Source organism: Mycothermus thermophilus (assembly GCF_041956435.1).
Source record: "Mycothermus thermophilus strain CBS 625.91 unplaced genomic scaffold VTJ04scaffold_1, whole genome shotgun sequence".
In the NCBI taxonomy this organism is placed as follows: Eukaryota; Fungi; Ascomycota; class Sordariomycetes; order Sordariales; family Chaetomiaceae; genus Mycothermus; species Mycothermus thermophilus.
In genome coordinates, this window is record NW_027191427.1 from 3,365,016 (window position 1) to 3,392,448 (window position 27,433).

General features: G+C 54.8%; 9 protein-coding genes across 9 annotated transcripts; 2 read left to right on the forward strand and 7 right to left on the reverse strand.

Moving 5' to 3' along the window:
* Positions 1–2,707: 2,707 nt before the first annotated feature.
* Positions 2,708–6,451, forward strand: VTJ04DRAFT_1245 (uncharacterized protein; the record flags this gene model as incomplete). The annotated part of the gene is made up of 1 exon (XM_069358912.1): positions 2,708–6,451. One exon carries the CDS (start codon positions 2,708–2,710, stop codon positions 6,449–6,451), a length of 3,744 nt encoding a protein of 1,247 aa, XP_069223854.1.
* Positions 6,452–7,154: 703 nt separating this feature from the next.
* On the forward strand, positions 7,155–8,982 carry VTJ04DRAFT_1246 (uncharacterized protein; the record flags this gene model as incomplete). The annotated part of the gene is made up of 5 exons (XM_069358913.1): positions 7,155–7,386; positions 7,469–7,609; positions 7,884–8,388; positions 8,452–8,740; positions 8,863–8,982. The coding sequence occupies 5 exons, from the start codon at positions 7,155–7,157 to the stop codon at positions 8,980–8,982; spliced, it is 1,287 nt and encodes a 428-aa protein (XP_069223855.1).
* Positions 8,983–9,368: 386 nt separating this feature from the next.
* On the reverse strand, positions 9,369–10,713 carry VTJ04DRAFT_1247 (mitochondrial 54S ribosomal protein mL46; the record flags this gene model as incomplete). The annotated part of the gene is made up of 3 exons (XM_069358914.1): positions 9,369–9,668; positions 9,737–10,566; positions 10,674–10,713. 3 exons carry the CDS (start codon positions 10,711–10,713, stop codon positions 9,369–9,371), a joined length of 1,170 nt encoding a protein of 389 aa, XP_069223856.1.
* Positions 10,714–11,460: 747 nt separating this feature from the next.
* On the reverse strand, positions 11,461–11,682 carry VTJ04DRAFT_1248 (uncharacterized protein; the record flags this gene model as incomplete). Its single annotated transcript, XM_069358915.1, has 1 exon — positions 11,461–11,682. One exon carries the CDS (start codon positions 11,680–11,682, stop codon positions 11,461–11,463), a length of 222 nt encoding a protein of 73 aa, XP_069223857.1.
* A 237-nt stretch (positions 11,683–11,919) lies between these two features.
* On the reverse strand, positions 11,920–13,944 carry VTJ04DRAFT_1249 (uncharacterized protein; the record flags this gene model as incomplete). Its single annotated transcript, XM_069358916.1, has 2 exons — positions 11,920–13,517; positions 13,596–13,944. The coding sequence occupies 2 exons, from the start codon at positions 13,942–13,944 to the stop codon at positions 11,920–11,922; spliced, it is 1,947 nt and encodes a 648-aa protein (XP_069223858.1).
* Positions 13,945–16,080: 2,136 nt separating this feature from the next.
* Positions 16,081–17,391, reverse strand: VTJ04DRAFT_1250 (uncharacterized protein; the record flags this gene model as incomplete). The annotated part of the gene is made up of 6 exons (XM_069358918.1): positions 16,081–16,105; positions 16,183–16,315; positions 16,386–16,898; positions 16,963–17,187; positions 17,232–17,237; positions 17,310–17,391. 6 exons carry the CDS (start codon positions 17,389–17,391, stop codon positions 16,081–16,083), a joined length of 984 nt encoding a protein of 327 aa, XP_069223859.1.
* Positions 17,392–17,441: 50 nt separating this feature from the next.
* Positions 17,442–18,559, reverse strand: VTJ04DRAFT_1251 (uncharacterized protein; the record flags this gene model as incomplete). The annotated part of the gene is made up of 5 exons (XM_069358919.1): positions 17,442–17,504; positions 17,579–17,890; positions 17,953–18,012; positions 18,080–18,311; positions 18,426–18,559. The coding sequence occupies 5 exons, from the start codon at positions 18,557–18,559 to the stop codon at positions 17,442–17,444; spliced, it is 801 nt and encodes a 266-aa protein (XP_069223860.1).
* A 557-nt stretch (positions 18,560–19,116) lies between these two features.
* On the reverse strand, positions 19,117–20,037 carry VTJ04DRAFT_1252 (uncharacterized protein; the record flags this gene model as incomplete). Its single annotated transcript, XM_069358920.1, has 1 exon — positions 19,117–20,037. The coding sequence occupies one exon, from the start codon at positions 20,035–20,037 to the stop codon at positions 19,117–19,119; it is 921 nt and encodes a 306-aa protein (XP_069223861.1).
* A 4,694-nt stretch (positions 20,038–24,731) lies between these two features.
* VTJ04DRAFT_1253 (uncharacterized protein) lies at positions 24,732–26,162 on the reverse strand (the record flags this gene model as incomplete). Its single annotated transcript, XM_069358921.1, has 3 exons — positions 24,732–25,055; positions 25,123–26,009; positions 26,105–26,162. The coding sequence occupies 3 exons, from the start codon at positions 26,160–26,162 to the stop codon at positions 24,732–24,734; spliced, it is 1,269 nt and encodes a 422-aa protein (XP_069223862.1).
* Positions 26,163–27,433: the final 1,271 nt, after the last annotated feature.

Genomic DNA, 27,433 nt, shown 5'->3' on the forward strand with positions numbered 1-27,433 from the left:
TTAAACTGCCACGTTGCTATTGAGGCGACTGAGACAGCTGGATATTGGATTTCAGAGTCTCCAAATATCACCTACCTGAGGTTGGGTCGGTGTGTTTGATCCATCGACATACATGCGTTGGCGTTGGGCTGCTGTATTTATTACCAAAAGAATGTCCGGGTCAGGCTCCGGACTGTTGAGTCCAGCTGTCCGACGATGAAGGCATCGGAGGCCGGCCACAGCACGGCATGCCGGGTCCGGTGAGAGCTGGTTGAGGCCCACAGTCGAATGCGGCTCGGTGGTAGAGTGATCGACTACTAGGACTCGCCCGGTACAAATCGGGCACCGGAGGCATCGGAGGCACGAGCCGGCATCCTTTCAGTTGGAGCCAGCTTGGCCATGCAGCCCAGACGGTTCACACAGCACATCCATGTCCAGATCGGATCCAATGAGGCTCAGCAGACCGGCCTCTCATATCACCGAATGTCGTGGCCTTGATACCTGATAGGTACCAAGCTTGTCGCCACTCAGGACAAGATGCGGCTCTGTACACTCCCTGTTCTCCCTCCGGGGAAGCGTCGGTACTTTGTTCCCGAAACTAAACTTTGACCAGGGCCGGGCGTGTTTCCCCACAGGTTCCTGTGATGTGCCGGTTGCCCGTCGGTGGGATGCTCAGGCGCCAAGTTTGACTGTGTAAGACTACCTTACAGTGCGTCAGATGTTTGGATGCACACTCTAACAGGGCGTCTTGCGCCTGCAAAATTGGTCAGAGGAAAAAGACTTCCTGCACGCATCCGTCTTGCAGTAGCTTGCATCTCAGAGGGTCTGCTGGAGATTCGGGCGTAATCATGAGAGAGGAGCCGCGTGGAGGCAGTCTGTCGAGTAATACCACAAAAGGCGTACTTCGCAGTAAGTATTCGAACGATATCGCACGACCGAACCGAAGTAGTCGAATCGGAACGAGGTAGAAGAGAGGTAAAGAAGCAGCCAGCATGAATTCAGGAGGAGGCGGTGATGCCGATTGGTCAAGAAAAGGGGGAGAGAGGGAAATAACACAAAACAGGATCCAAGATGCCGAGCCCACGCTGGCAATTTCGGTGACGACTGTTGTGTATCACAAAGGCCTCCAAGGTATGCATTTTCAGGGCATCCGGGGCGACTGAACGATTGGACTAGCTTCACAGGACCGATCCCTCCACCATTGCCTCACCTTGGGACACACCTTATTTGGACCTTCCGTTGAAGATGAAACAGATCGCCGAACTTCCGGATCGAGCGAGTTCAGTTGGTGTGCTTCCACGAGACGGCCGGAGGGGAGGGGTAGCTCGCTGGCCTAGGTCGCCGATAGGCACCTACATACCGACCTCAGCTCTTGAAACCCGATTCCAAAAACCTCTAGCACATACGCCTTGTTCAACACAGCTCTGTGTCGCATTCATTATTATTCACCACATGAGAGCCATAAACGTGTCATGTTGCGGAAGGCGTTGCCTACTGACAGAGCCGCATCGTCTGACGAAGCGCCATCATCGAGCTGCAGATTACAACCAGGCTGCTCACAATGCTCTGTTCGCTGCACGAATCGTTCTGTATGATTCTGAACCAGAAAAGTTGTCAAGGCCTAGAAATACCGTCTCTTGACATAATAACAGAGAAGCCAGAGTGGTGACATCAGCTTGCAGCTTGCGAAAAGATGTCTTCGTTGATTCTCTTGAGCTTTGTCCAATAATGCGGGGGTGGGGTAGTAACGTGGTTGCCCGCATGAGGTATTATCGCATACCAGAGGCTTACCTTATGCCTGTCATGGGAGGCGCAGAGCCTCAAGAAGGCCCTGGAACTCTTTCCAACCGTCGGGGTCTAGATTCCGAAGTTGACTTCTATGAGCCTCTATGGACTGATCGGGAACGGAGGGGGGTGTAGTCGACTCTGGATGGGCAAATTGCCCGGTCTGCAAGAAAGGGCATGGAATCTGCACAAGTTGTATGTCTCCACGTAATGGCAGAGCTTCCCGGCTGCCTTGTCTTTGCCCGAAGACAGAGAGGACGACGCCTTACCCAGTTCTTCAGCTGTGATAGTTGGCCCGGTTCAGTCGTGCGCGCACCACCCCCCTATACAACGTTCGGTCGACCACTCATCGTTCGGGCTGTCGAATTCGGACAGGATAGAGTTCCATTGGAATGGGAATCAGCCAGTATTATGCAGGGCGGCCATAGAGCAGACGACGGGATGCCCGGTTGTATAGCATGGGTCGGCATGGTGTATCGTCAAGCAACCACACCTTGATGCGATGTGTTTCCTATGTATTCGCAGGAACCCGAATGATGGCGTGTACGTAATGTAATCTTGTGCGTCTCCAATACACCCCCTCTGGCATCATGGCCTCTCATATATCATGCTACGGCGGAGAAGCGAGCATATATACGTGTGTTTCTTGAGCCGCCCTGGATCAGCTTCACACCATCTCACTCAGCATCAACAAGCCGGGCAAAGCATAAAGAGCCTCCTCCTCCTTCGAGTTTTGCCCAGTTTCTGTGATCTATAACAGACACCGACCTAAACTTCTCTTTTGACTCTTCCTCACCGAGTTCCTCACTACCCCAATATATCAGAGGATACAACCTCACTGCCCAGGCAGACGACCACATTCACGCCTCCACGAGGCATCAACTCCTTCTGAGTCATACACCGTATTCTTGTCTTTCATCCTGTTCCCTTCACCGACTTCAACATGTCAAACGGGTACTATTCACAATTCCAACCTGCCCCAGCGCATCCTCCCCCGGGTGTGCTGCTCGCAGACCAGACATGGCTGCCAAGTGATAGCAGCGTCCGCGCCAACCCCGGGGCTGCATCAACAAGCTCATGGCCATCATCCACCAAGTCTGAGAAGTCGGCTGGCGATGTCCGGATTTCTGATGTCCGGAAAAAACCAGCTCCCACGCCACAACAAGCTGCCGAGAAGTTGGCACGATACTTCGTCATCGTGATCAACAGGGACTTCCCAGGCCGCGATCCAAGCCTCAAGCCTTTTGAGAAGGCGTTGCAGGTTCGCCAAAGAGACATCGACGAGGCTCAAGTAGCCGAGCTGGTGCGCCAGCTAGAGAAAGAGCAGCCGCTGGAGGAGAAGCGGAAGAAGCTCACCGGTCCAGAACGACGGCAGCTCAAAAAAGCTCTAGAGGACCTTCGGGAACAAGAAGACCATTGGCCCTACGAGACCGATCTGGTTCAGTTCGCGGGCGAGTTTGTGACGGTTGTCAAAACGCCACGCAAAGAGTCAAGCAAGCACCAGTCCAGCAAAAAGGGGAGGACCCGGACTACCTCCTCCTCCTCCTCCTCCACAAAAACTACCGAGGAGTGGGAGCTCAAGAGCATCACGGCTTATTTCAGACAGGCACCACCAGAGTATTTGGCTCTTGACCTCCTTCAGCGGAGGGAAGCGGAGGCAGCGGCCTATGTCCAGTCTCCACCTCTTGTGCCGCAGGACCCAAGCTATTATGGCACTCAGCCCCTGAACAACTCTTTTTCCGGCTGGTATCCAGAGGTTGGGGGGCCAAGCCCCGAACCAGGAAGTCCGGCTTATTCGCGGCCTCTTGGGGTGGCTATCGTTCAGCCTGCTGGCCAAAAGTCCAATCGGCTACGCCTTGAGCGACGGCCCGGCACTCTTCCGAGAACTCGTCGGCACTCGGTTCATATCCATCAACGTGGTCCCCGGAGCCCGACGTCTTCGGATGAATCCATCGAATCCGAGGGTGAAATCTTCAGTGATGACGACGTCGTAAGCGACATCACCCCCCCTTCCAGCGAGTTCTCTGATGAACCCATCAAGATGTCGGCACGGAGATCTCGTTCCCGCGAGGACCCCGAACGTTACAAAACCCCTAACAACTCGAAGCACTCTGGGCGACCACAGGAGAGGGAGCCGGTACATGTTCATTCTCACGGGTCCACGGAAAGGCAGCGAAGTCCTCTAGGGAGGCGGCAGATTAATACAGTGCCAGCTCCAACCCAGGCTCAGGCGAAGCAACAGGCCGCAGTGCCGGCGCCGAACACGAAGCCTGCCACCAAGGCACCGCCACAACCTGGTCCAACGCCGGCTCAGAAGGGACCCGATCCTGTCCAATCTGGACAGACGCATCAGCCCAACAACAGCCCGGTGCCGCGACCCAACAATCAGGGTACTGTCCCTAACCGGCCTGTACCACCGCCTGCTCACGGCCCTCCGCCGGCCGCCCCGAACCGGGAGCCTGTGGCAAACACGGCACCGGCTCAGAACCGGCCAGCCCAAACTGGGAACAATCACACGACACCTCGACAAGGAGCACCGCCTGCTCAGAGGCAACCGCCCTTCTTTCCTGTCAATAACCTGACGCCGCCCATCGGCACAGCTCCTCAGGGAGCTCCTAAAACGGTGCCCTTGCCCAAGGCAGACCCCAGGCAAACGCAGCACTCGACACCTCAGATCCCAGTTCCGGCACCGAGCGGCCAGGGCCCGCCTCAGCGTGGACAAGTCCCAGTTCCACAGCCCCGTCCTCAGGCGGCGGCGGTTGATCCAAGGTTGCCTCCTGGACAAATGCAGCAGCAGCGGCAGCAGCAATACCAGCAACAGCAACAGCCACAGCAGCAACAGCACCCTCCGCAGCCTCCGCAGCCGCCGCAGTTTCATCATCAACAGCAGCAGCAGCAGCCGCAATTGAGACCAGCTCCTGAGTCTGCTAACCCGCTCTTCTATCAGCTTCCCAATGCCAATACCCCTCATGCCGCCCAGCAGGCTCCGCACCCACAAGCAGTTCCTGCCCAGGGGGTTTCTCCCGCGGCTGGCCATGGACATGCCCCAGGGGTAATCCAAGGAAGGCCACAAGGTGTTGCTCAAGGCGTCACTCAGATGCCACAAAGCAGCCCTGGGCAGTGGCCTCAGACGGTGGCTGCACAGCAACAACCAGAACCTAGGCAACCCCAATATCCTCTCGGTGGATCACAGCAATTCGATCTTCGACCGCCTCAGCACCCAGTCTCCCCACAGCAGCAACCGAGCTCGCAGCAAGTTTATGCTGCGTATGCTGCTGCTCGGCCCCAGCCGCGTGAGGGGGATGTTCCTAACCGGGTTGCGATGGCTACCCATGCGGAGAGGAATGCTGAGCCAGAGCTGGCCCCTAGGGCAACCCACGAATACCCTCGTGACCAGTCACCATCAAGGCCCAGGCACCGGTCTCGATCGGAATCCCGGTCCCGGTCCCGGTCCTCCAGCCGCGAAAACCGTCACAAACGGAGCAGCCGTCACCACAACCGTCGCCGTCACATTGATCGCAGCTCGTCCCGGAGCTCAAGCCGTAGCCCAGCCCCCCGCCGCCGCCGTAACCGTGGCCGCAGTCGGAGCAGCAGCAGGAGCCCGAGCAGTGACCGGTCTCGCGACTCTCGCTCTGAGCGCAATCACCATAGCCACCACAGTGACTGGGAACGCCGCCGGAGGAGCAGGAGTACAGACCGGAGCCGCAGCCGCAGCCGAAGCAACAGCCGGGAACGCACCCGTAGGACTCGTCATCGGAGTCCCGAGCATGTGTACGCTGTTTCGGGAGCGAGGATTTACCGTGATGACCGGGGGTATCGTGAACCACATAATCTTCGAGACTACAAGCTCCCGCGTGAGACTCGAGAGTTGCGGGAGTATCCACCTGACCGCGAGCCGCCACGCCGAAGGAGCCACAGTCTCGAGGACGAGGATAGGTATCCCCGCCGCAAGGAGTACATCCCCACCAGCGACAGGGCTCCCGTTGTCGGTTCCGACACCGCTCCTCGCCGCGAGTACGTGACCGAGGTACCCCGTCGCCGGGAGTACGATGACGATGTTGTCATCACGCGGAGCTCAGACGCCCCTCGCCGCATAGACTCTGCATTCCGCGTTCAACTCCCCACGGGACATGCCCGGTCTGGTGTCCGTACGGTCCGAGCGGACGGGTACACCCGTCTCCGCGTTCTTGGCGTTGATCCCGTTCGTCCTGAGGAGTCGGCGCGAGATGAACGACGGTTGAGGGTGGGCGATGATCATGACGATGATGATGATGCTCCACCATCTCGTCGTCCTCGCGCAGTTGTCAGCAGGGACGAGGAGGATGATGTCCGCGGCGAGCGGTATTGTGGCCGTCGCTCTGGATTGGGCCCAGGGGCTGAGACGTACGGGTATGAGCGGAGGAGGGCTGCTTCTCCTGGCGCAGGGAGGTCTTCGAGGGCTGGCATCCGGAGTGAGGAGTTGCGCAGGGACGAGGAGCGGAAGTGGATCAGAGATGAGGATAGTCGTCGGGATGACCGGTCGGAGAGGAGGAGCGCGAAGGACTTTGACATCAAAGTTGGACGCGTTGGGGTTCCACTGCCGCGGACGTATTCTGACGCGGGCTCGTCGAACCCGTTCGTTCCGAAGACTCAGCCGAAGGCGATAAGGCGATCGACGACGTACGACGAGAGGGATGTGAGAAGATGAGTTGACAAGAAATATTGGCTCAGACTGATACCCCTAGAAAGAGAATGTGTGTGTGAGTCCTGGAGGAGTTTGGTTAGGTTAGGATTTGAGGAAGCCGGTGGGATTTGGGAGTTTTGCTTTTTATTATTTTATTAAGGCTTGAATTGACTCGTTTGTTCCTCGCTGCGACTAATGTTGCCCTGTTTGTATGATTCCCTCGCATCGGAGCCTGATAATCGCAGTCCGATGTTTGCGAAGCTGTAATATTTGTGGAAAACACAAAGTTGAGCAAGCCCTTGAACGAACAGGCTTCAGGGATGGAGGCCAACCAACAATCCAGGTTTCTCATGGAAGGTACGAGATGCCGAGAGACACTTGTTCAAGGGGGACTGATTCTTGAGGGCCTTCCTCATCGTCCAGGATAAGTAAATGATAGTCGAGAAAGGAGCAACCTATGTATTCCACCAAGCACGTCTGGTGCTGCTGGTGTTGCCATCAGCTACCCTGTGATTGTGATTGGATTCGCAGTGCAGTTTGCCTGCCACCACCATGGAGAAACATCCGTTCGACCTGTAGACCTATATTCTCCCTCGATTTGTCCCCCAGTCGGTCCATCCCAGTCAACCAGAACCGCCACTCCTTGAATAGCCCTATCTATCACGCGTGCTAGCCGTTTACCTCAAGCCTCCGTCGTCCCAAGACCACTGCTCTGCGACGTAAAACCATGGATATAGATCGCTTCAACTTTTGGCAGACACTTCCGGTCGTGGTTGAGGCCATTTCCCTGGCAGACTATGTTGCCTTTGACCTGGAGATGACGGGAATCTCATCGCCTATGTCCAGGCTTCGTGACCACTCTGAGAAAGCTGCTTACCGACAGGCAATTGAAGCAGCCAGGACGTTCCAGGTGCTGGAGTTTGGATTGACGTGCCTTACATGGGACTACCAGAACGAAGGTCTGTCTTGCGTGTCCCCAGAGCTCTAGTGTCAAGAGCCCATCAGGGGGAGCATCATCAAGCTGACAATTCTCCATGGCAGAGTATCGCTCCCGGACGTTTACCTTCCACCTCACTCCGGAGTTTGTGCCTCCCAACCCTGCCCTGTCCAGGGTATTCGACCGCCAGCTAGTCTTCTCTCCTGAAAGCCTACAGTTTCTCAGAGATCATAACTTCGAGTTTGGTAAGACATTTGCCCAGGGGATTCCGTACCTGAGCCGGACAGAAGAAACAATGGCAAGGAACTTTTATGCACCAAGAATGGGGAATCCCTCTGTATGGGAGAAAGGTGGTGAAGCTTGTGCGAAAGACGACGAGCGGCGTCTTAACGACGAAGGGTATCGGCAGCAGAGGAGCAAGCATCAAGTGTGGACGGAATACATTGTTCTCCAGACCGGCAGGTTGACCCTTCGTTGTAGTTAGGTCGTTGATTTGATGGTGAGCTGACGGTCTTGAAGCATTCCGATACGTCATCGAAGCTCTCGTCGGGACCCCATTTGCGAGCAGCATTCCACCAGAGCTGCTGCTGCCTCCTGGCTTTCGGGATCCAGCACCTGAGCTTGGAGCAAGGAGTCACAACTACCACCACATCACCGAATCTCGAGCGTTGACGAGGATCGCATCCGCATACAAGGAAGTTCCTCCAGCCATCCAAGCAATCAAGACCCATCAAGCGCTCCTCTATGCCGAGCATCGCCTAGCCCTTCGACGACGGAGCCTGGACCAAATCATGTGCGCATCTCCGGCTGACACCCCAATCGAACCATCTGCCATGGGAAGACAATTGAGAGACGGCGGACCGATCCTCGTGGGTCACAACGTCTTTCACGACCTATGTTTCCTGCACGAGACCTTCCTTGCGGACAACAACGAAGGCCCCGTCAACAAAACCCTCAACGATATCGACCCAGGATCCCTCCGCCGCAATCTCCACCACCTCTTCCCTCGGGTGCTGGATACTAAGTACATCGCCAGCCAAGTCGGCGCAACACTTCGCCGGGACACTCTGACCATCATACCCCCCAGAGGTCCAGGCGAAAAGGCCATGGTGAAGGCGATCAGCAAAGCGACCCGCTTACAGACGCTGTACGAGTCCTTGCTCAGGGCGCACTCTGGCGTGGAGGAGGACACGGTGGTCATTGGCGAGGGTCATTTCCCGGTGCGCGTGGTCCCTGAACCTGGGTTTGACCCGCGCAAGCCTGGTTCTGCTGGGGCACATCATGCGGGCTACGACAGTTGGATGACGGCGGTTGTGCTGGTTGCTACGGAGAGAGAGCTGGCGCTTGCGCGGAGAGGGGATGCTGGCATGTCTAAGGTAACAGGTGGAATTTGTAGTCCGCTGCTGGGAAACCCTGGCCATTGTGGTTGTGGTAGAAGAAGTCATTGCGTCTGCCGCGATGGCTCGGGCTGTCGAACAAGCTCTCTAGCTTCAATTAGGAGCAGCAGCAGTATCGGCTCAGAGACTACTCCAAGCGGAGGCGGCTTGAGCACGAGGAGCAGCAGCACCACTACCCTGGTCAGGAGCGACGCGTGGGACGAGGCTCCGGATCCGTTTGAAGAACTTAATCCGTTTCGATGTGCGCGAGCTGGCGTCCGACTGAAGGACGGAGGAGAGGCATCGGATAAAGCTGGTCCTCCGTTGAAGTGGGAGGAATGGAAAGGGCTTGGGAATAAACTGTGGCCTGGGAGTGGACCTGTAGTCATCGACCTCGAAGCAGAGTAGGATAGAGCAAGGCAGCGTATTGTTCAATAAACTTTTATGTCATCAGTTTGTTCAAGAATGTCGATGTCATTTGCGACAAACACTCCGACATACAGATCTCCGAGGACATACGGTCTTTTCTATATATGGCATACATACATATCTCGAGCACAATACAATGCCAGACGGCACAAACCCAACACCCGCCACCTTCCCTCCCCATTGCCCCACGGGGGGCTATCTACCTCAGCTCAAACATACCCCTCACGCTGGCATACAGATCCCTGGGGAGGACACCGTTGCACTCATCTTTGGTGAGCCATTGGAAGTCGGTGATACCATAGGGGTTATCCTTGGACAGGTTGACCTGCCCGGCCATGATGCGGCCCTTGAGGTAGAAGGTCTTGACACCGCGTGTAACAACTTGGCCGGTGGCCTCGTCGAACTGGGGCGGCACAACGTGGTGCGCGATGGGCACACGGCCGACGATCCACGTATTCATGTTGACGCCGGCGGATTCGGTGAGGACGCGGGCCGCGGTCTGTCCCCGTGTCCGTTCGTCAGTAATGCCACAAGGTAGACATGAATAAAGTTGGGTTTATAACTTACGTTATGAAGCGCCTCATTCGTCAAAACTTTCCCAGACGGGAACTCCCACCTCGCCTGCTCCCCCTCGCCGCGCTTGATGAGCAAATACAGCGTCTTATCCAGCGCCCGGTCCAGACGACGCGTGTCGTTCTTCTCATCCGCCTCGGTGCGCCTTGGCATCGGCCTCTCCACCGGAACCCGGTCCTCGGGCGGGATGGGCTCGCCATCTTCGCTCACCCTGATTTCCGCATCCTTCAGCAGCTGCTCCCTGATATGCTCGGGATCGCCGAGCGGCGAGCCGACCATGACCTCGTCGTTCCACCCCATCCGCCCGCGCGGGTTGTACCGGCCGATATCCTTGGCAGCCACGCCGTGGCGCTCTTTCAGTTTGAGGCGCCAGTCCAGGTCGAGAGCAGAGTCGGGCTTGAAGTAGTACGCGGCGCGGAAGGGCGCCGATAGGCGCTCGTTGAGGCGCTTTTGGTAGAGGTAGAAGGCAGACTCGAACGGAGTCTGGTCGCGCGTGAGGAGGGGAGGCCGGGAAAGGATGATACCCCCGTAAATAGTGTAGTGCCGCGGGCTGGAGGTGGTTTGAGGGGTGGCGCTGGGTTCGTCAGGGGAGGAGGTCACAGGTGGAGGTGGGGCTGGTGATGATGACACGGAATGTTGGGAGGTGGACTCGGGGGTGGTGGAAGCCTCGGTGGCATAGCGGCGGCGGGAGGCGGGAGTTGACATCGTCGCGGACGCTACTGGCGCTGTGCCCCTCGTTGTTGAGGTAGAGACGGTGCGGGAGGGGATGGCTGGTATCCTGGGTCTTGTAGAGCGAGTGCACTGGGCGCAGATCCTCTGCGAGCCTATCGCCGACACGTTAGAGACGTCAATTGCTTCAATTCCCGTTGTTGCCCCTCCCAGACGCAGGTCCGGCATGCCACCACCAAAGAAACAGACCAGGGCGACCTACTCTTCAACAGAGCCGACCCTCGACCCGGCGCCGACATCATGGTTGGTGGTGGTCCGTCGTGACGCCTTCTTGCGTTCCCTCACTCCCACGGCGAACCGGTGGTCTGGATGAGGTGTCAAAATGTCGGCGTGCTGGGTGTCTCTCCTCTGAACTCAAGGACCCTCATCTCGGGACTGTTTGCGGCGTTGCGGGCCAAAATTTCCCACACCAGCTTCCGCGGCAGGATCCACTCTGAACTCTGTCCCACCTTCACCGCCTTCTACCTATGTATTAGCGTAGTTCGGTGCACGTGCCGCATCTTGGTGAAATTTTGGGTCTTTTTTGACGTTCCCTTTCCTCTCTCCTTCCTCTTCTTCCTTTCTCTCATCACGGCACCAATCCTTATCATCAAGACTGTTTCTCGCTCCTCCAAAACGTCCTGATCATTTCCGGTGCCCAGACCAAATTCAAATGCGGCTAATTCGCTAGCGGCTCCTGCGCCGAAAGGCATTTTCCCACCGGGTGGCTGTTAGATAGATGCCGCACACATTTTTCATCATTCTGGATCGACGTGGTCGGCGAAGAAGATGGGCTGAACGTATGCATCCATTGTATCGCTTTTACATGAGCATGTGTAATGCTCTTCTACTCTCAATGGCTTCCACTCGACGTGGTTCAGGGTGGCTATAAAGACATTCCCATCTACCATGATACTCTAGACGTAGAATCGAAAATAATCACCGCAGTCCATATCAATGATGTGCCTAGATCTACCTAGGAGAAACTAAAACTCCAATCGCCCTGTCCATTACCAACTCCTCTGTAATGCGAACGCGTAGAAGCCGAAAACCAAAGCAACGCAGGAACGCCAAACACAGATTTCTCCTTGACGGTCCATGAAATCCTCACTTGAGGGCTTCCCACGTCTGGGCCTTGGCCACTGGGTATCCTTGACGATGACAATCACCATGCTCCAGTCACCCTTGCGCCAGAACTCCGTCCCCATCCCATGAACACCCCATTGCTGCATCCTCTTGTGGTCCCGTGATCAAAACGCCGATGATAGAAAGCACACAATTGGACACTTTAAAAAGATGGTGCTGTTGGAACCATACTAGCTCCGCCATCCTCGCGACAAGCGCAGAATGTGGTCAGCCAACGGCGTCCAGCACTTTGACTTTCCAGGTGCTGGAAACCCGGTCGGTGAAGTGAAGTTGATCAGGTTTCAGCTTTGTGTTGGGCACAGTTCGATGCAGACCGTCGTTGGCTACGCCTGCAAAGAAGCTACCGCCCTCGCCACCTCTTGCGTGGCCAAACGCTCCCATCCTTTCTGCGTCTCCTCGTCAATCTCGGGTGTCTTAACCTCCTCGTAAAGTTTGCGCGAGATCTCGCGGTTTATAGTCTCGTATTGTTCCGCAGTCAACTTCTGCGAATGCCAGTGCGGCTTGAGAGCACCGCGAACGATCCGGCTAATGTTTTCTTTCATCTCGCGTGTCAGAGCCGCCCGCGCTGGAGATGTGTTCTGTGACCTCTGGTTATTCTCAACCGCTTGGCTCCTACTGCTGGGATGTTGCCTGAGCTCTAATGGGCCGTGGGCGTTGGTATTGTGGCTGGTATGGCCTCTTTGCGGGCCACGGCTGCGACGCTCGGAATCGCTGTTCTCGGGAGAAGACTGGTTTTCCGGGAGTGGGCGTTTGTGTGGCGACGAAGACCGCGAACCTCTTGCGGACTCTAAAGATAACCCCCGCGTCGGGGAAAATGACGGTGGCGCGTAGACAGGCGCGATATGTGAGCTCAAGGTCATGATGGGTGAGCTGGAGCGATTCGGCGGTGTGATCGCCCCAGGACTGTGTGACGGAGACCGTGCGGGGGAAAGCGCGTCATTGACACTGGGAATCGGTCCAAACATGCGAGTGAGCCGTTCTTCATCTGACGGGGTGCTCATCTCTACTTCCTTGAGCAACGAAGACAGGAAAGACGGGGTGGCGTCAGCCGTTGATGCTGACACTGCTGACGGGCGTGATCGGCTGGACTGTCCAGCCTCCCCTGCGGCAGAAGACGACTCCCCAGCTTGAGGTTGTGGCCGCCGCGTCCTAGGCCGCTTGAGCTTCCTCTCAGGCTCATGATGCGGCTCCGCCTCTCGGGCCTCAGCCGAGGCGGATCGTGACTTCCTCTTTCGCGACTCCATATCCCTGGCTTTCTCAAGTGCGCCCCAGGCAAGCCGCTCCTCTCGTGTTGTCGGATCTGGCTGGGGGCGCTCCACCCACCGCGTCATGTTGCTCAGGAACACGTCCCTAGCGCCGAGACGAGAAGCGATGTTAAGCCGTTGTTGCCACCGTTCGTGCTCTTCGCGCTCCCACTCTCGAAGCTGACGAGACCGATGAAGGCCCGCAATGACCGCCGAGTCTTCCTCATCATGGTAATCGAGATCCAACTCAAGCGCATCCCAAACACGGCCAGTAATGCGGCCCCAAGCACCCTGCCACTCGTCGGACCGAGCCCGCTGCCTCGCCCGCCGCATGCTGGCTTGGGTGCGCGGAAAGTAATAGCCGCGGCCAGAGGGGACATGGCTCCTGCTCGCAACAGGTGGAAGATTGTCAGGTCCCAGGGCATGCTCGCACTCCATGCACAGCCAGGGGCCCCGTGGAACCTCGTCCAAGTCGATGCAGTGGGTATGATAGGCAGCATCGCAGCTGTCGCAAAGGAGTAGCACCTCCTCATCTCCAGTCGAGTCGCATACAACGCAACGGCTGTCGGCATAGTCGGCCTCGTCGGGCAGTTCCTCCATCCAGTCTCGGGGATCGAGATCAGGGACGACGGGTACTTGCTTCTTGTCCTCGACTTCCCGGGTCGAAATGACATTGCCTGAAAATGCGATTTGTTAACAAACTGTACTGTCAAGGAATTGCAAGAAATGGGTTGCACATCGTCAATCGAACATACCTCCAACCTTGTCGTAGACCGTGACGGTGTGGACAACCTGGCGGCAGATGGGGCAACTGTTGGCTTTGTCGTTCCATTCCCGCAAGCAGGCGTCGTGCAGCAGATGGCCGCACGCTTCGATTTTCGCTACATTGGATCCGGTGGAATCGTCGGGTGCTGTAGCGATTTTTTGTTGTGTTGAGGTCTTGGGCAAACTGAGAGTGTTGGTATTTTCGGCGGTGGATTGGTGTTGCTGCTGTTGTTGGTCCTGCGGGAGCTGCTGTGTACCGGAAGCTAGCGGGGCTGGTGTTGCCGCAACCTCGTCAGCAGCCTCCAGGGGCTCAAGACAGATGATGCATTGATCAGCCATGCCTCGCGACAACCCACTCGAAATTCCCGAATTTTTGAAGGGTTCAATAATGAAGAATTGAAATAGATGAACGATATGGCATTCCAGTATGATTCAGGCTTGGGTGTTGCTGAATTTTTGATGAGTATAAGTCACAGCGTTGATGTCGCGGGTCGAGGGTTTGGCCGTTGCGCTCTGTGGACTCCAGGCTGTTAACGGTGGGATGCAGCGCTGCTGGGCGCAAGAAAGAAGAAAAAGAGGGAAAGAGAGCAGCGACTCTTTCCATCCGCGGGCCCGTGCTGCGAGGGACCGGGGCCGTCAAGGTTCAAGGTCCCGGAAGCCAATCAGCGACGCCAAACCTGCCGGGCGGCTGCCACCTGTCGCTATGCTCGCCGAGCTGTTGCTGCGCCCTTGGCTTTCCTCTGCGCCAACATATCTTCTTCCCATCTCTCTGAAGACTCCAGCCTCTCTATGATCAAAGGCGGACAAAAGATGAGACCAGGGACATCACTATTTGGTCATCACAGTGGATGAAAGAATATTGGCATAAGTGGGGAACTATTACACCGTAGGTTGCCTCAGCTGTCCTGGTCCCTCGCTGCCTGGATACTCGACGTCATCACAAGCTCAGCTTCAAGCTCCCAGCCCGCGCTGGTTGGAGAACACGCCTTACTCCATGATAGACTTCTCCTCATGCGACCCTAAAATTTCTCTCGACTAGGTAGGTCAGGCAGTGTTACATCGGACTAGAAATCTTTTCCAGGAGGATCTGGGGCAAAGCTCTACTTCTGAAGCCATCAACACACCTCTTTTGCTGCTTATTTTTATAGTATCTAATTCTATCACACTTAATTTCCTATGTTGAACATCCAGTTAATTGATGGCCGTCAAGATTCCCGGATCCATGTCAGTCTGTGGTATTAAGTCCCAAGTCAATGTGCCCAAACCCAGGCCATCAAATGACGCTGACCTTTGCTCCGGCTTTCAGACCAGAGAGCTCGATGCTGATATTTGTCGAGAGTATCCCCGCTTAACCTCGATCTGCTGTCTTTGGTCTCTATGTTCCGTTTTTGCATCCTCGTACTGTTGCCTCACGTGTTCCTCGACTCACATGTCTTTTCTCCCCCAGCCCCATCCTCAACCTGTTCTTGTTCAGCAACTCTCTTCAACACAGCCACTTTCTCCTCATGCATTCCTAACGCATTCGTACACTTTGCCTAGTCTCTTCAAAACGCCCAAGGTCATTTGATGTGAGGGTCCCTTGGCGTTTTCATAGCCTTGACGCAGTCGCTCCAGCATGGACCGAGCGTCCTCAAACCTAGCTCCCTTTTCATATGCGTCCGCTAAATCCGTTATGACGCCATGAGTTTCCTCGTGATCCTTCCCATAAAACTCTTCATAGCCTGGGAGAGCACGAAGGTACGCTCTGATAGCTTCTTCACACTTGCCACTGCATTCGAAGCACCAACCAAGAAATCGAACATTTTTCACTGTTTCGATGTGCTCCGGGCCGTACTGTCGTTCGACGAGAGGAATTCCCCGTAGGTACGAGGCCACAGCTTCATCATACCGACATTGAACTTGGTAACGCCACGCCAGATTGGTGTAGGAGAACCCGATATTATGTTGAGGGCGATTTTCTCCTTCCCAAGCGTCATAAAGCTTGCATGCCTGTTCGTACATCGCAATGGGCTTGTCCATTTTTGACAAATCTTCACCCAAGAGGAAGCCGACGTAAAAAAAATACTTGGGTCTTTTTCGTCGGCCAGCAACCCATCCACAAACATATCCCAGCATCGCTCGGCATGCGGAAGCAATCGACGACCGCCCTCTCCCCCCGCAGCCTCGATATCGCCTGCCACATGTTGTGAGACACATCTCATCGCCAGCTTCGCTGATATCTTGCTTTTTGTGTCGTTGAGCACATGCACAGCCCATGAGTGCACGTACTTGTGGAGGCTGTAGCCGTGCAACCCAGGTGTCTGTTCCACCGAGGATTCCGCTAGACCGTAGTCACGTAGGACACCAACCGCTTCATAAAAGCTAGGTGCATCAGCTGTAATTTCTTGAAACCAGGGAGGACCAGCCGAGCGCCCTTCAGCCAACAACTCAAACCAGAGATCTGCACTGTCGAAATAGGCCCATAGCTCGAGAAGTCTAGCCGAGTTGACGTTTTGCAGCTCTATCCGCGGAAACAGTGAATCTAGTGCCGAATGTAGCCCCTTATCTTCCAGGTGTCGGGGAATTGAAGTTTGTAACCGGAGCCATGACGCGCGGTAAATCTTGAGATAGTCTGCGCATGTGATCGGAAATTTTCTGAAGTATGCACCGGAGTCTGAAAGAACGAGAGGAAAACCGTCAAGTTCTGTGATGAGCTCTCGTAGGGAAGGATCTATAGAGTTGTTAGCAACCACATTGTGTCCAATCGTTGGTGTTGGCCAGTAGAGTAGCCCGAGACGTACCATTGCGCAAACTCTCTCTTTCTGACAAACAAACCAGCATATCAATGCCATCCTCAGCCTCCTTTAACTTGCCAAGCTGGATGAGCTCTTGGCCGACCGCGACTTTGGGCGACTGCGTAGTGATAAGTACGGTCCCGTGGTCGGCACTTGGCAGGTATTGTCGGATATTGTATCTAGCCTGGTTCGACACCTGATTGTCGTAGTTGTCATAGACAAGGAGCCAACGGTCATTGCCAGGAATCTCAAGCCAGCGCTTGACACCCTGTACGGTAGTGTTGAGGTCGTAAGCGTCCAACGCGCACTCAATGCATGGAGCCGATGAATGATCATGGACGATGCGATCAGCGGCTTTTCGGAACCCTTCTCTCAATGATGCCTCTTCCGTGGCATCCAACCAAAAGACGGCCGAGTAGTCTTCTTTATGAAGCCGGGCATACTCGGCGGCTAGTCGAGTTTTGCCGATTCCCTTCAGCCCCTGAACGACGACAATCCGCTGGCCATGGTCTTTGTTGACTATTTTGCAGTGGATTTCCTCTAGCACTCTTTTCCTTGCGACGAATGTCTTCGGATTGTTCACATCCGGCAAGGCGAATCGGACGGAGTAAGATGACGCTGAGTTGATGGACGAGGGTACTGCGGGGGACACACCCGGAACCGGCGGGCTTGTCGATGAGAACCCTGTGGGTGAGTATCGTGTGACCGGGCATGAAGGGCCTTGGGATGTAGAAGGCAAAGCCGAAGCCAACGGGGCTGTTAAAGGTGCGGGAAACCCAGGTGAGGGCACCGTTCGTATTGGGAAACACTGAATTGAAGCCACCTGGTGAGACGCATCAGACTGGTGCATACCGTAGCCTGTGATTCGCGTGGATGTCAACCTCACTGATAGTTAGAAAGCAAGATCTCTGAGTTGACAAGTTGACTCACCGCCCAGTTTGACTTCATTCACCCTCTTCTCCTCTCCCCAGCGCTTGCTGATCTCCTTTGGTGCGTCCATGGCCATGGTCATTAGATGCTGTGAGATAGCTTTGTAACCGTGGTCTTCGCATGACGAATATTTCACCATGTTTCGATGGTCGGCATGGATGCAAATGGGTTCGGCACCAGCGTGACCGGGGACGACTGCAGACGTGCGAGGTACAACGTGGTTCTTGTCAGCATAACTACAGCGTCGTTTGAAGGCTCGTGCGCAGTACCATGATACAACTCCCACCCAATGTCTTAGTTTTGTATTCTTTGTATGCGTACTGGGTCACGAAGTCTCCACTGATCGCGCCGTATTGAGCGAGCTGTTGCTGAAGCCATTCCGAGTCACGCTCGAGATGCTTTAGGATGTCTTTCGTTGTCCTGATATAGAGAGAAACAACGTTGACCAGTAAGCTTGCAACCTGGGCTGCGTCGGCGCCAAAGTGTGGCGTGCCCATGAAGATGATGCCGTATGTAGAGTTTCTGATCGAGCGGTATTCCTCCCTGAAGCCTCTGCGTGCCAACTCAGAGTGGAGAAGGGCCTTTGTACATACGTTAATAGCCAAGGTCCTTAAGTATGAGATGTGGACTAGTCTAGACTTACGGATTTCACGACAATCCCACCCAAGCTGTGCGCCACGAAAATAATCGGGCGCTCCATTGACTATCAAGTTACGATATTATTATTACTTAAGTCACTTCTAGTCTTCCCAAAGAGACATCCCACGTACGTTGGTTCGGGCTCTATTCTGGCAGAAGTCGTCGACGAGGGTATAAGCGTCCCTGTATACTAAGCAGTGACAGCTAACCTGTGAGGTGCGATGCGTTTTGGCGTCGTAGCCCCAGGACAAGATGCGTGCATTCGGGATGTCGTTTGGCAAAAGATCACGAAGCCAGTTGACGCCGTTGTTAGCAGTCCATGTTTGCTCGCGATGGCCGTTAAGTCCGTGGACCGCGACAATGCTGAGGACGAGCAGTTAGATTAATGGGATATTAAAACGTTGAATCCAACTGAATCATTGCGAAATTGGAACAATGGGCTTGAATCCTCCTGGACCAGGTAAACGGAGCACTTACTCTACCGTTGGGTTGCTCCCTTCCGCAAAGACTTTCAGTCCGAAGGGAGACGTATTAGCTATTGCTGGGCTAGAGCGGAACCCCAACTTGCTTAAGAAACCGCCTCCATGGCTGGGAGTAGGATCCTTTGACATGGCCGGCTACGATATGGCGATGTTAACTGCTTGACAATGAACAATGTTGGTTCGAGATGCAAATAAGGCGTCCCAGGATGGTTGCCTAACCTTTCTCGGGCGCAATGCTGAGAACAAGAGTTCCCGGCCATGCGAAGGAGCCCAACCCACCATATCTCCTTCCCCTCACGCACTTTCTGCCAACCAATCATAATCCCCTGTAATCGATCTATCAGGTTTCTCCGGCAGCCCCGTAGCCTTTGGTTTCCTTGTCACCAGCGGGTGGCATTGTCAGAATGAGCTCCTCTCTGGTTCGAGATGATGTTAGCACAGACGCGCGAAAGAGAAAGAGAAAAGAAAGAGCAAATTTAGGAAGATGGCGCAAGCGAAGGGGTGTGAAGAATAGACGCTTCACCTCACTACGTAGGTACTGGCTTTGGCTTCCTGAATCACAGACAGAGCCACATCTAATATTATTATTGAAACATTTTTCGTCCATGGAACATATTATCACCTTTTCCTCAGCGCCTTTTCGATCGAGTCTCTGTTTTATTCTTCTCTCTGATGCCATTGTCTTGTTACCCCGCCGAGAGAGCAGAACCCGGATCACTCATCTGCCCCATCGTCTTCAGCAGAACCTCCTTCTCTTTTTCTAGACGCTCAACCTTGTGTTGAAGCTCTTGTATCGTCTGCTCGGCCAGGAGAAGCACGGCCTCCTTACTCATCCGTCGTTGTTGTTGGTTGTGGTTGTCCTTTTGACCATGGCCACGGCGCTTCCGTGGTTCTCTTGCGACGTCTGCCACGTCCTCCGGATCATCTTCATCTTCGTCTTCAGCCACCGAGTTATCATCATCGGCCGCCTCATCATGCTCTGCGTCGGTAAGAGGTAAAACCCGACATAGTGATTCGAATCGCGCTTGGAGTCGATGACGATACTGCTGCTCGACACGGTTGTGGTTTGTCCGGGCACGCTGGCGGGCAGGCGTTTCACCGGGTTTGGGAAGAGAGCTCGCGGGAGGTTGGTTCTGAGAGCGGCGACGTGTGGCGGTACGAAGTACCGGTTTCAGTAGTGTGGCTGTGGGTGGTTGGTGGTTTTGTTCCCTGGACTCGTTCTTCTGCTTGACATGCGACAGTGAGGGTTTGGGACTGGCAGTTAAGGCATCGTTGGTGTAGGTTGCTTCCTGGCCGCAGTCAAGAGTAGAGCCAGAAGAGGCGCCGTCCTGAAGTTTGGTGATGACAACGCCCTCGCTGGTTTCAGCACCTGGTTGTGTCTTGATAGACAGGGCGGTTGTCCGGGTTATCGTTTCTGGGGTAACTTGGGACCCTCTCGCTTTCTTTGCTGAGCCATGTTCTTCTCCATTTTGTCCCTGATCGGATACTGATGGGCGCTTCGTTGACCGACGCGATGGCAGACAGCTTGGCCCTGTTAATACCGCTGATTCTGGAACGCTGACACGCCGCTCTGCAGCCAGGGCCATGACATGTCCCTGTGCTCCCATGGCCTGGCGGTCATGCGATGGAAATGTCGAGCTTTCCCATAACCCCTCTGAGGGATGGCCCTGTTGATAAACGGCCGGGTGGCCAAGATCGCTGGGGCATAGGTCCACGGAATGATGAAACCCAACACCACTAGTGGTAAGGTGACTGGGTATTGCATCCAATGTAGGCAAGGCGACGAGATTGTCAGAGAAAAATGGCGCGCCAGGTGGTGCGGCCTGATATGGGCTGGGTCCTGACATCATTGTTGCGCTGCCCGTGGACGGGCTAAGAGGACTCGGCGGCGGCAGATCATGACATGCTGAACTCCCAGCGGCCCAGAGTCCAGATCGACCCCATGGAAGCGGCGATGTGACAGGACCTGTGGGGGCCGGACTGGGTAATCCAGAGGCCAGAGAAGGGCCTTGTCGAAGAAAGGACTCGCTGAAACCAGAGATGGCGTGACTCGTCGGAGGGCTCGTTTTCCACGGAGCAAGAGGAACATTCGCAAATTGGACGGCCGGGTTTGCCGGCAGCGAGGACGGCGATAGCGAGGTAGCAAGGGCGGGGTCACTGAAGTCCTGTCATCTTGTTAGAGGGTTCATCTTCAACGTTTTTCAATCTTTGAGTCTCAGTTCCATAGCAAAAGTTGGGTAATAAACACGCTTGCGCTTTGGGTACGCACATGCGAAACTCGATTGGGGGGCCATGTATTTCTGCAGGCTATGGCTGGGTTTTTATCGTCTCCCAACAGAATCTTTTGGCCCGAGTCCATCTCGGTACCATGAAAGCGATTTGCGGAATGGAAGCGTTGACGTTGGTTCCCAGGGACGCTGTTGCATGAAGGCACTGTCCACAGTCTCAGTCGTCAAAAGCAAACTCGGGGTAACTTTCTGGTCGTTGCTTCAGATTTCGACGGTTGGAAGGCGATGTTGTTGAAGCGAGCAGCGCTGAGCTGCGTTATGTCCGCGTTTGACATAAGGAATCCTTGAGTAAGGTGAGTTGGTGGGCTAACCTCTCAGCAGCCCTTTCACACAGTCCCCTTGGCCAGGTCACTCCGCATGCCTCCAGCTCTCGCGTAAAATCCTGCCTTATCGAGGATCGGGGCACATTCAAGCCTATCTGAACTGCAGCCGTCCGGAAGCTCCCACACGTGCGATATCATCATGGCCAGGAGGATGTCCTGTCAGCGCCGATCCTGCCTTCTTGTGCGGTCCTGATCCCACAAGGTCCCCTTCTGCGAACAGCATGCCATTCCAGAAAACCGGGCAGAGCGGAAGTCAGCAAACCGGACGCCTTGTTGACCGCCCGCATCGGCATTCGGGCATCCACAGGATCTGTAACTCGGCGGGCACCCGGTGTTGTCGCAGGATGACGACTGCAATACACGCCCAATAGGGATCCCCGGTTGCCCTCTCCGCGGATGCCATGCGAATGAGATGCACCGCAAGGACGACCAATCCACAGCGAAAGAGTCTCGGGGATATAATTATGCGGCCGTGTGGGAGTCCCATCTCGGCGAGCCCTCCTCCACAGATGTGAATGGTCTGCTTGCATGAGCTGAAGTTGCCCAGGGAAACATCACAATCCCATCTTCGGGGAGATCGGGGAATGCTGCCGCGGGGAGTCCTCGAGTCTGGGCTACACAGGGTCATCCGGACGAAACATGGAACGCCGTATATTCCAACCCGGACAGTCCCTACTTCATAAGACCTACGACAGACACACTTGCGTAATGGTCCAGTTTGCGTTATAGGGTATCCGTGAGGGGGTTACCGGAAAGTGTCAGACCCTGCAGCATGTGGAATGGAGATCCATTGCCTTAGTTCACACCTTGACAGCCCCAGAATCCCATGGCGAGGATCCTGTTAGCAGCAGATGTCCATACACAGCAGGCCCGATCCCAAGGAGAGTCTCTGCAGATGCATACAGCCAGTTGGGGGATAGAGTAGTATTAAAAGGACGGGACTTTCAGTGGCTTCAGTGGCCGTGATACTGGAGAGAACGCCTAGTATCTTGGAAGAGGCATTGTTGGTGCTCTCCTTTGCGAAATGACCACCGCAATGATGAACACATGGGATCAAGCAACGGGAGTCCCGTATTTATTTTCGGTCCCGTAGCAAACCTGGAGCCGCTGCGGCCCGGCTATAATATCCTTTTCGGTCATTCTCGGCCGGGCATGGAGGGCAAGTGATTCGGAGTGGCGCACCAACAAGCTTTCTTGGGCGCAGTATTTTTTAAATAAAAGGCGATAGCTCATATCCCGGTTCACCGGTGGCGACACGTGGTTTTAAGACACAAGGAACGTATTTTCGGACTCTTACTCCATAATATGGATGTTAGTTTGAAAGGCGTCAAAGGTCAAGTTTTGGAAATGCCCTTCCCCAGGTGGTCGAAGTAAACGGTGGGGAGCCGTACGTTCTGGTCCGAAACGACACCAACGGAATCGCGTTGAACTCAATGAGATTCTAGACTTGATTCTAGGTCAGCAGAAGCAATGTCGCCTGGGATTAAAATGTGCCCAAGAGGGTATTACACGTAAACTTGCAACCGGGGAACTGAAAAGCTACGGGTAGATAGATGCATGTTCCGGGTTTCTGACACTGCATTTATTGATTTCCCAAAGGAACCTGACTCGGCCGGTTGTGGCAGGCAGCAAGAAAAACCCGTCTCGCCACAGCCAACATGGGAAGCCGGGGTCCGATCCCCAGTCTTTATGCCGGGAAAAAGACAACACGCAGCATCATGGCTGAATGAGAAACTTGAAATCCATCCAGTCCTCTTTGCCCCGGTCCCAACCTCCCACTGGAATGTGAAACGTCCTCAAACGGATGCCAGCACATGTCCGTCGTCACACAGCAGGAAACCAAATGATGTAGGTAGTACTTGAGGTATCATCGGTGGTAGATATGAGCACATACCTTTCGGTAGATATCTCCACCACGCAGTCAGTTCCCCGTCCATCGATTATCTTGCATGTTTTTTGCGAGATGGCCCATCTCAATAAGCCGGTAGGGGTAACATGCGTTTCCCGCTTGTACTTTTCAGTTCGCCTACAGCCGCCATCGTACGACCAAGTCATGGGACGAGCGTCAACGTGCCAATCAACGAGGAGGTTGGCGTTCTCACCTTCAAGGCCCTCGCATGCGATTCTGCCATGTGAGCAACACCTCGATTCGATCGAGGATCGGGGATGATTAGGGCCATGGAGATGCTGTATGTACTTAGTACTTTGACACCTTCAGGGCCAACGCCACGCGGCACGGAATCACCGCGTTGTCGTGCGTCGCCGTTTGGGTTGCACTGCAGGACGCAGAAGATGCCAGTCTGATGCAGGTAGATGGGGAATTGTCACAAATCGATGCTTGACGTTTCCCTCTTGCAGATCTCCAGGATAATGCATATCCTCGGGACAACGTTCGTACTGCAAGGATCGGACAGCTTGGTGTGCTTCGAGAGGCCCGTTTCATAGCCTCGTTCATGGAAGTCTGCATTAGTACCTCAAGAAGTGAACGAAAAGTAATTAGTAATAGTATCAGGAAGGAAAATAAACGTGAAAGAAATCAGAAAAGCCTTCAATGAGAATAAAAACAAATATTAAAGAAATAAAAGTGACGCCCGTCAGAAAACGTTCAGGATACCTACAGTATTCACAAAAGATGCACCTGTTCCCTCTCAAGTCACGCGCATAGAGTACTTACCTTGATACCGAGTACGGAGAAGCATTTCATTTGTTGAGTTTCAAATTCACCACCCTCAAGCTGTCCAAGTCATCGAAGGTCACCGAAGTGAATGGGTGACATGCCATCCGCCTGGCCAAGTCGGGCTAGTTACAGTTAGAGGCGGCGACGCCCGCCGCTAACGTCGCCAATGCCCCCTGTGCGGTGGGTCATTCCGGGGCAGAGCGCCCGGGTGCGGCAGTGGACCCGGACGGTTCGGCGATCTCCAGCCGCCGTCACATCCCGACTTGCCGTGTGTGTTTCCATGGAGAGAGGGCTGGGTGTTACGGAGTAAAACATGCAGAAACCTGGAACGTAGTCGCCATCTAACGGGAAAAAGAGGGGGAAGCAAACGGATGCGTTTCGGGTCCGAAAACATTGTCTCAATGGGATACTTATGGAAAGTAGTCGCCGGTGGTTGCACAACCTGGAACGTGAGGTAGCTACCCCTCCTTCAATTGGGCCATGTGGCGGCCACGCGGAGCGAACCGCCCAGGATGAGAGACAGTGAAACCGGAAATAAGAGCCGTGACACTTTTGCTGATAATAGATCACAAGTGTTTCGTATGATGCGCAACCACAAGGTGTGGCGAACCTGGAAGTTAGGCTGGCAACATGTTTCCTCGGGAAATATCCGGACCATCCCCCCCGGACGGCAATCCCCCACGTGCTGGCACTGCCCCTACACACTCGCTGGGCTGTCCGTGCCAGAGTGGACGGCCGAGGAGTACAGTCCAACAACCAGGTTCGAGCCACGGGGTGGGAGAGCCACAGCTCACAGAGCACGTGATTTATCATCAGCATTATCAAGACATCGTCGCGAGAATGAAAGTGGAAAAAAAATTACTCGACGAAAGACATATCCTCCCCATGCTGAGATAGAGACCCGAATCCCTAGGAAAATGAGCCACATTACCGACCTGTCGTTACCCTTCTCTCCCTGTTTACGAAAGACCACTCCCACGCCCTTGAAGATATTATGTCACCATTAAGCCCATTCAGTTGACGCGGTACGCGTCATAAACAATCTCCCCGCCCCTACGGCAGCCGCTGCCGACCCAGATACCGTTGTTGAGATCTTGGTACCGCTCGTCGCCAGTCTCAAGCTCCATGGTAACACGGAGACGGTAGCGATTGGCAGCGACGGTGTCGGCGGCAACAGGGTCCTGTAGACGCTCCATCACCTCACGTTCGCCTGTAAGCCAGCCCGTCATCTTGCAGATGATGAGGGCAGGGTGTTCGTCGCTCGTCTGCATCAAGTAGCGAGCGTCGATACGCGTAGCTGTGTCCTTCGTGGCAGTCTGCATATCTTGGCCGCTAGGCTGTTGGAAGGAGGATGGATATGTTAGCAACAGCATGAAACCAAGTAGGGAACAAGAAGGAGCTTACCAAAAGAATGCCCTTGCCCCAGCTACCCGCCCACTGCCCGCCCGTGCAAGAAATCCAACTCTGCTTGCCAGAGGCAGTGGCCCCGACACTCAGCTTTGGCTTAACTTTAATGCTCATGCGGAAGTCGAGGTCGAGGGACGGCGTCGGCAGAGCCAGCGAACTGGCCACATCATCGTCATCAAACTGGTGGCGCAGGCTGTTGGCCGGAATCTTCTCCTTAAGAACCGACTGATAGCCTGGGCATATCATGAGGTGCTCACGCTGCCGCGAGGTATTCTTAGCCCGCACCTGCTGGCAGTATTTACACCTCGCCGACAAGCATTTGTCGTCTTCCTTGGCACGGAACTCCTCAAATGCTGCGTGGACCTCGCGAAGCGGGATCTCGGGGAGGTTAGATCCGAGAGACGGCCTCGTCTTCTGCTTTTTGGCGGGGGTTCCTTCGCCGGGACCCAGGGACGGTCGTGGGTGGGCCATGGGAGAGCCATTGATCCGTGGGTTCGGCATGAAGGTCAGGTTGGTGTGCTCCGTGGCGGCGGCGGCGGCGGCAGCGGCAGCCGCGACGCCATCGGTTGGAGTGTAGCCCGGGACCGGGCCGACCGGGCCGGCACCGGGGTGCGGGACATGTTGTGTCGGCTGTTGGGGCTGGGTCGAGTCGCTCGTCGCGGTCGGGGCGGCAGGGAGGACCTGGGGTTGCGCGGTGGGAGGTTGTTGACCCTGAGGGTTCAAGGTGGTTGCCGCTGCCGCAGCTGAAGCCTGTTGGAGGGCCACCTCAGGGTGATGGGCCAGGTACTGGGAGCATTGCAAGAGATGCTGTTTCTGGCGTGTCGTGTTTTTTGCGCGGACCTGCTGGCAGTAGATACACTGGACCAGCATGCACTTCTCATTGCCTGGTAAGGTAGTCAGTTACCAAGACGCCGTGAATTCGTACTGGAAATACCCAAGGTAACCTGACAGCCTTGGAAAACCTGGTGTTGTTACCCACCTTGGCCTTTAAATTCCACGAAGCAACTGTGGACGTCCTGATCCACCGCCCGCGGCATCTTGACGGAGGGTCAATAGCGAGTGATTCTCACTGGGATAAAATATGAAACAAGCTCTAGGCGGAGCTCGCGCGGCGACGCGGCAAGCTGGTTATCCGAGTGAGGGCGATGGGGTGGACGCGTCTGGAAAATACGCATTTTACAGTTTCGAGGTGTTTTCCCGCAATGTTTCGCGACGACCCTGTCATCCAGCCTCCCGCGTGTCACGTGACTCACGCCCCACCCTTTCATACTTCGCTTGCGCACCCTTGATACCTGAGGTCGAGAGAAGATCCAAGATCCAGTGCAAACACCGCACCGGTGAGATACATGCCTGACAATGGTACAGAGTCCTGACTTGCATTGGTTTTAGGGTGTCCCTGTGCTTCAACATTTCCGAATTCCTTTCCAAGTACCTTAGCGGTGGTCTTTCATTGGACGCTCTGTGCTTCCATGAAGCACTCAACCAAGGTCAGGCGGAGGCTGAGAAACAATCCCGTCATGCCTTTTGCCCGAATCTTTACTTAGTAAATGGAACAACCAACAAGTATCTTGCTGGATTGAGCACGATGCGTCTCGTAGGTACCTCGTAGTTCTCAAAATGTTATGGATTACCGATCTGGTTGTCTCGGGCGAGTCGACGTCTGTTCCGGTCCATATCAATCATGCAAAGTCGATGGTGACGACACGGCAAGTTGGTGGACGTAAAAGGGACAATCGTCTTTCGGTTGTTTCATGTGTGCTGCACGAGATGTAAAAGAAGAAACAAAACGGATGCGGGAAGTAAGACTGGGGACAGCGCCCAACTGGAAGCGGTGGTATTTATTTTGTACCTGAGGATCGGCATACCCCAATGAGTAAAGCCGTGGTATGGTACGAGTCCAAAGACGAATGAGAAAGACAATACGAGTATTCTCGTGGGCACTCTTTGATCTGGTCCGATATCTTGTTCGCCTTGAATCTCCCGATGATAACACACCAAACATCAAAACCTCGTCAGCGCAGGTCAAGATTGTGGATTTCTCCATCCCGACAATGGATGATGTCTCCAATAGAGGTTTGTCCTGGAGTGCAGGCATTTTTCTTTCACTCTCCCGCCACCCTTTTGGCATACTCGTAGAAATCCCGATTTCCATCCTTCCCCTAATAACGTATTTTCCCAGGGGTTGTCACCGCAGCATCCAAACCCCCGAGAGTGAAAACCCATAGACTAACTTTTGACAGATCCTTTAACAGTCTTCCAATCAAGCACTGTTATCGACATGTCGATTAGAGGTCGTTGTATCGCAGAG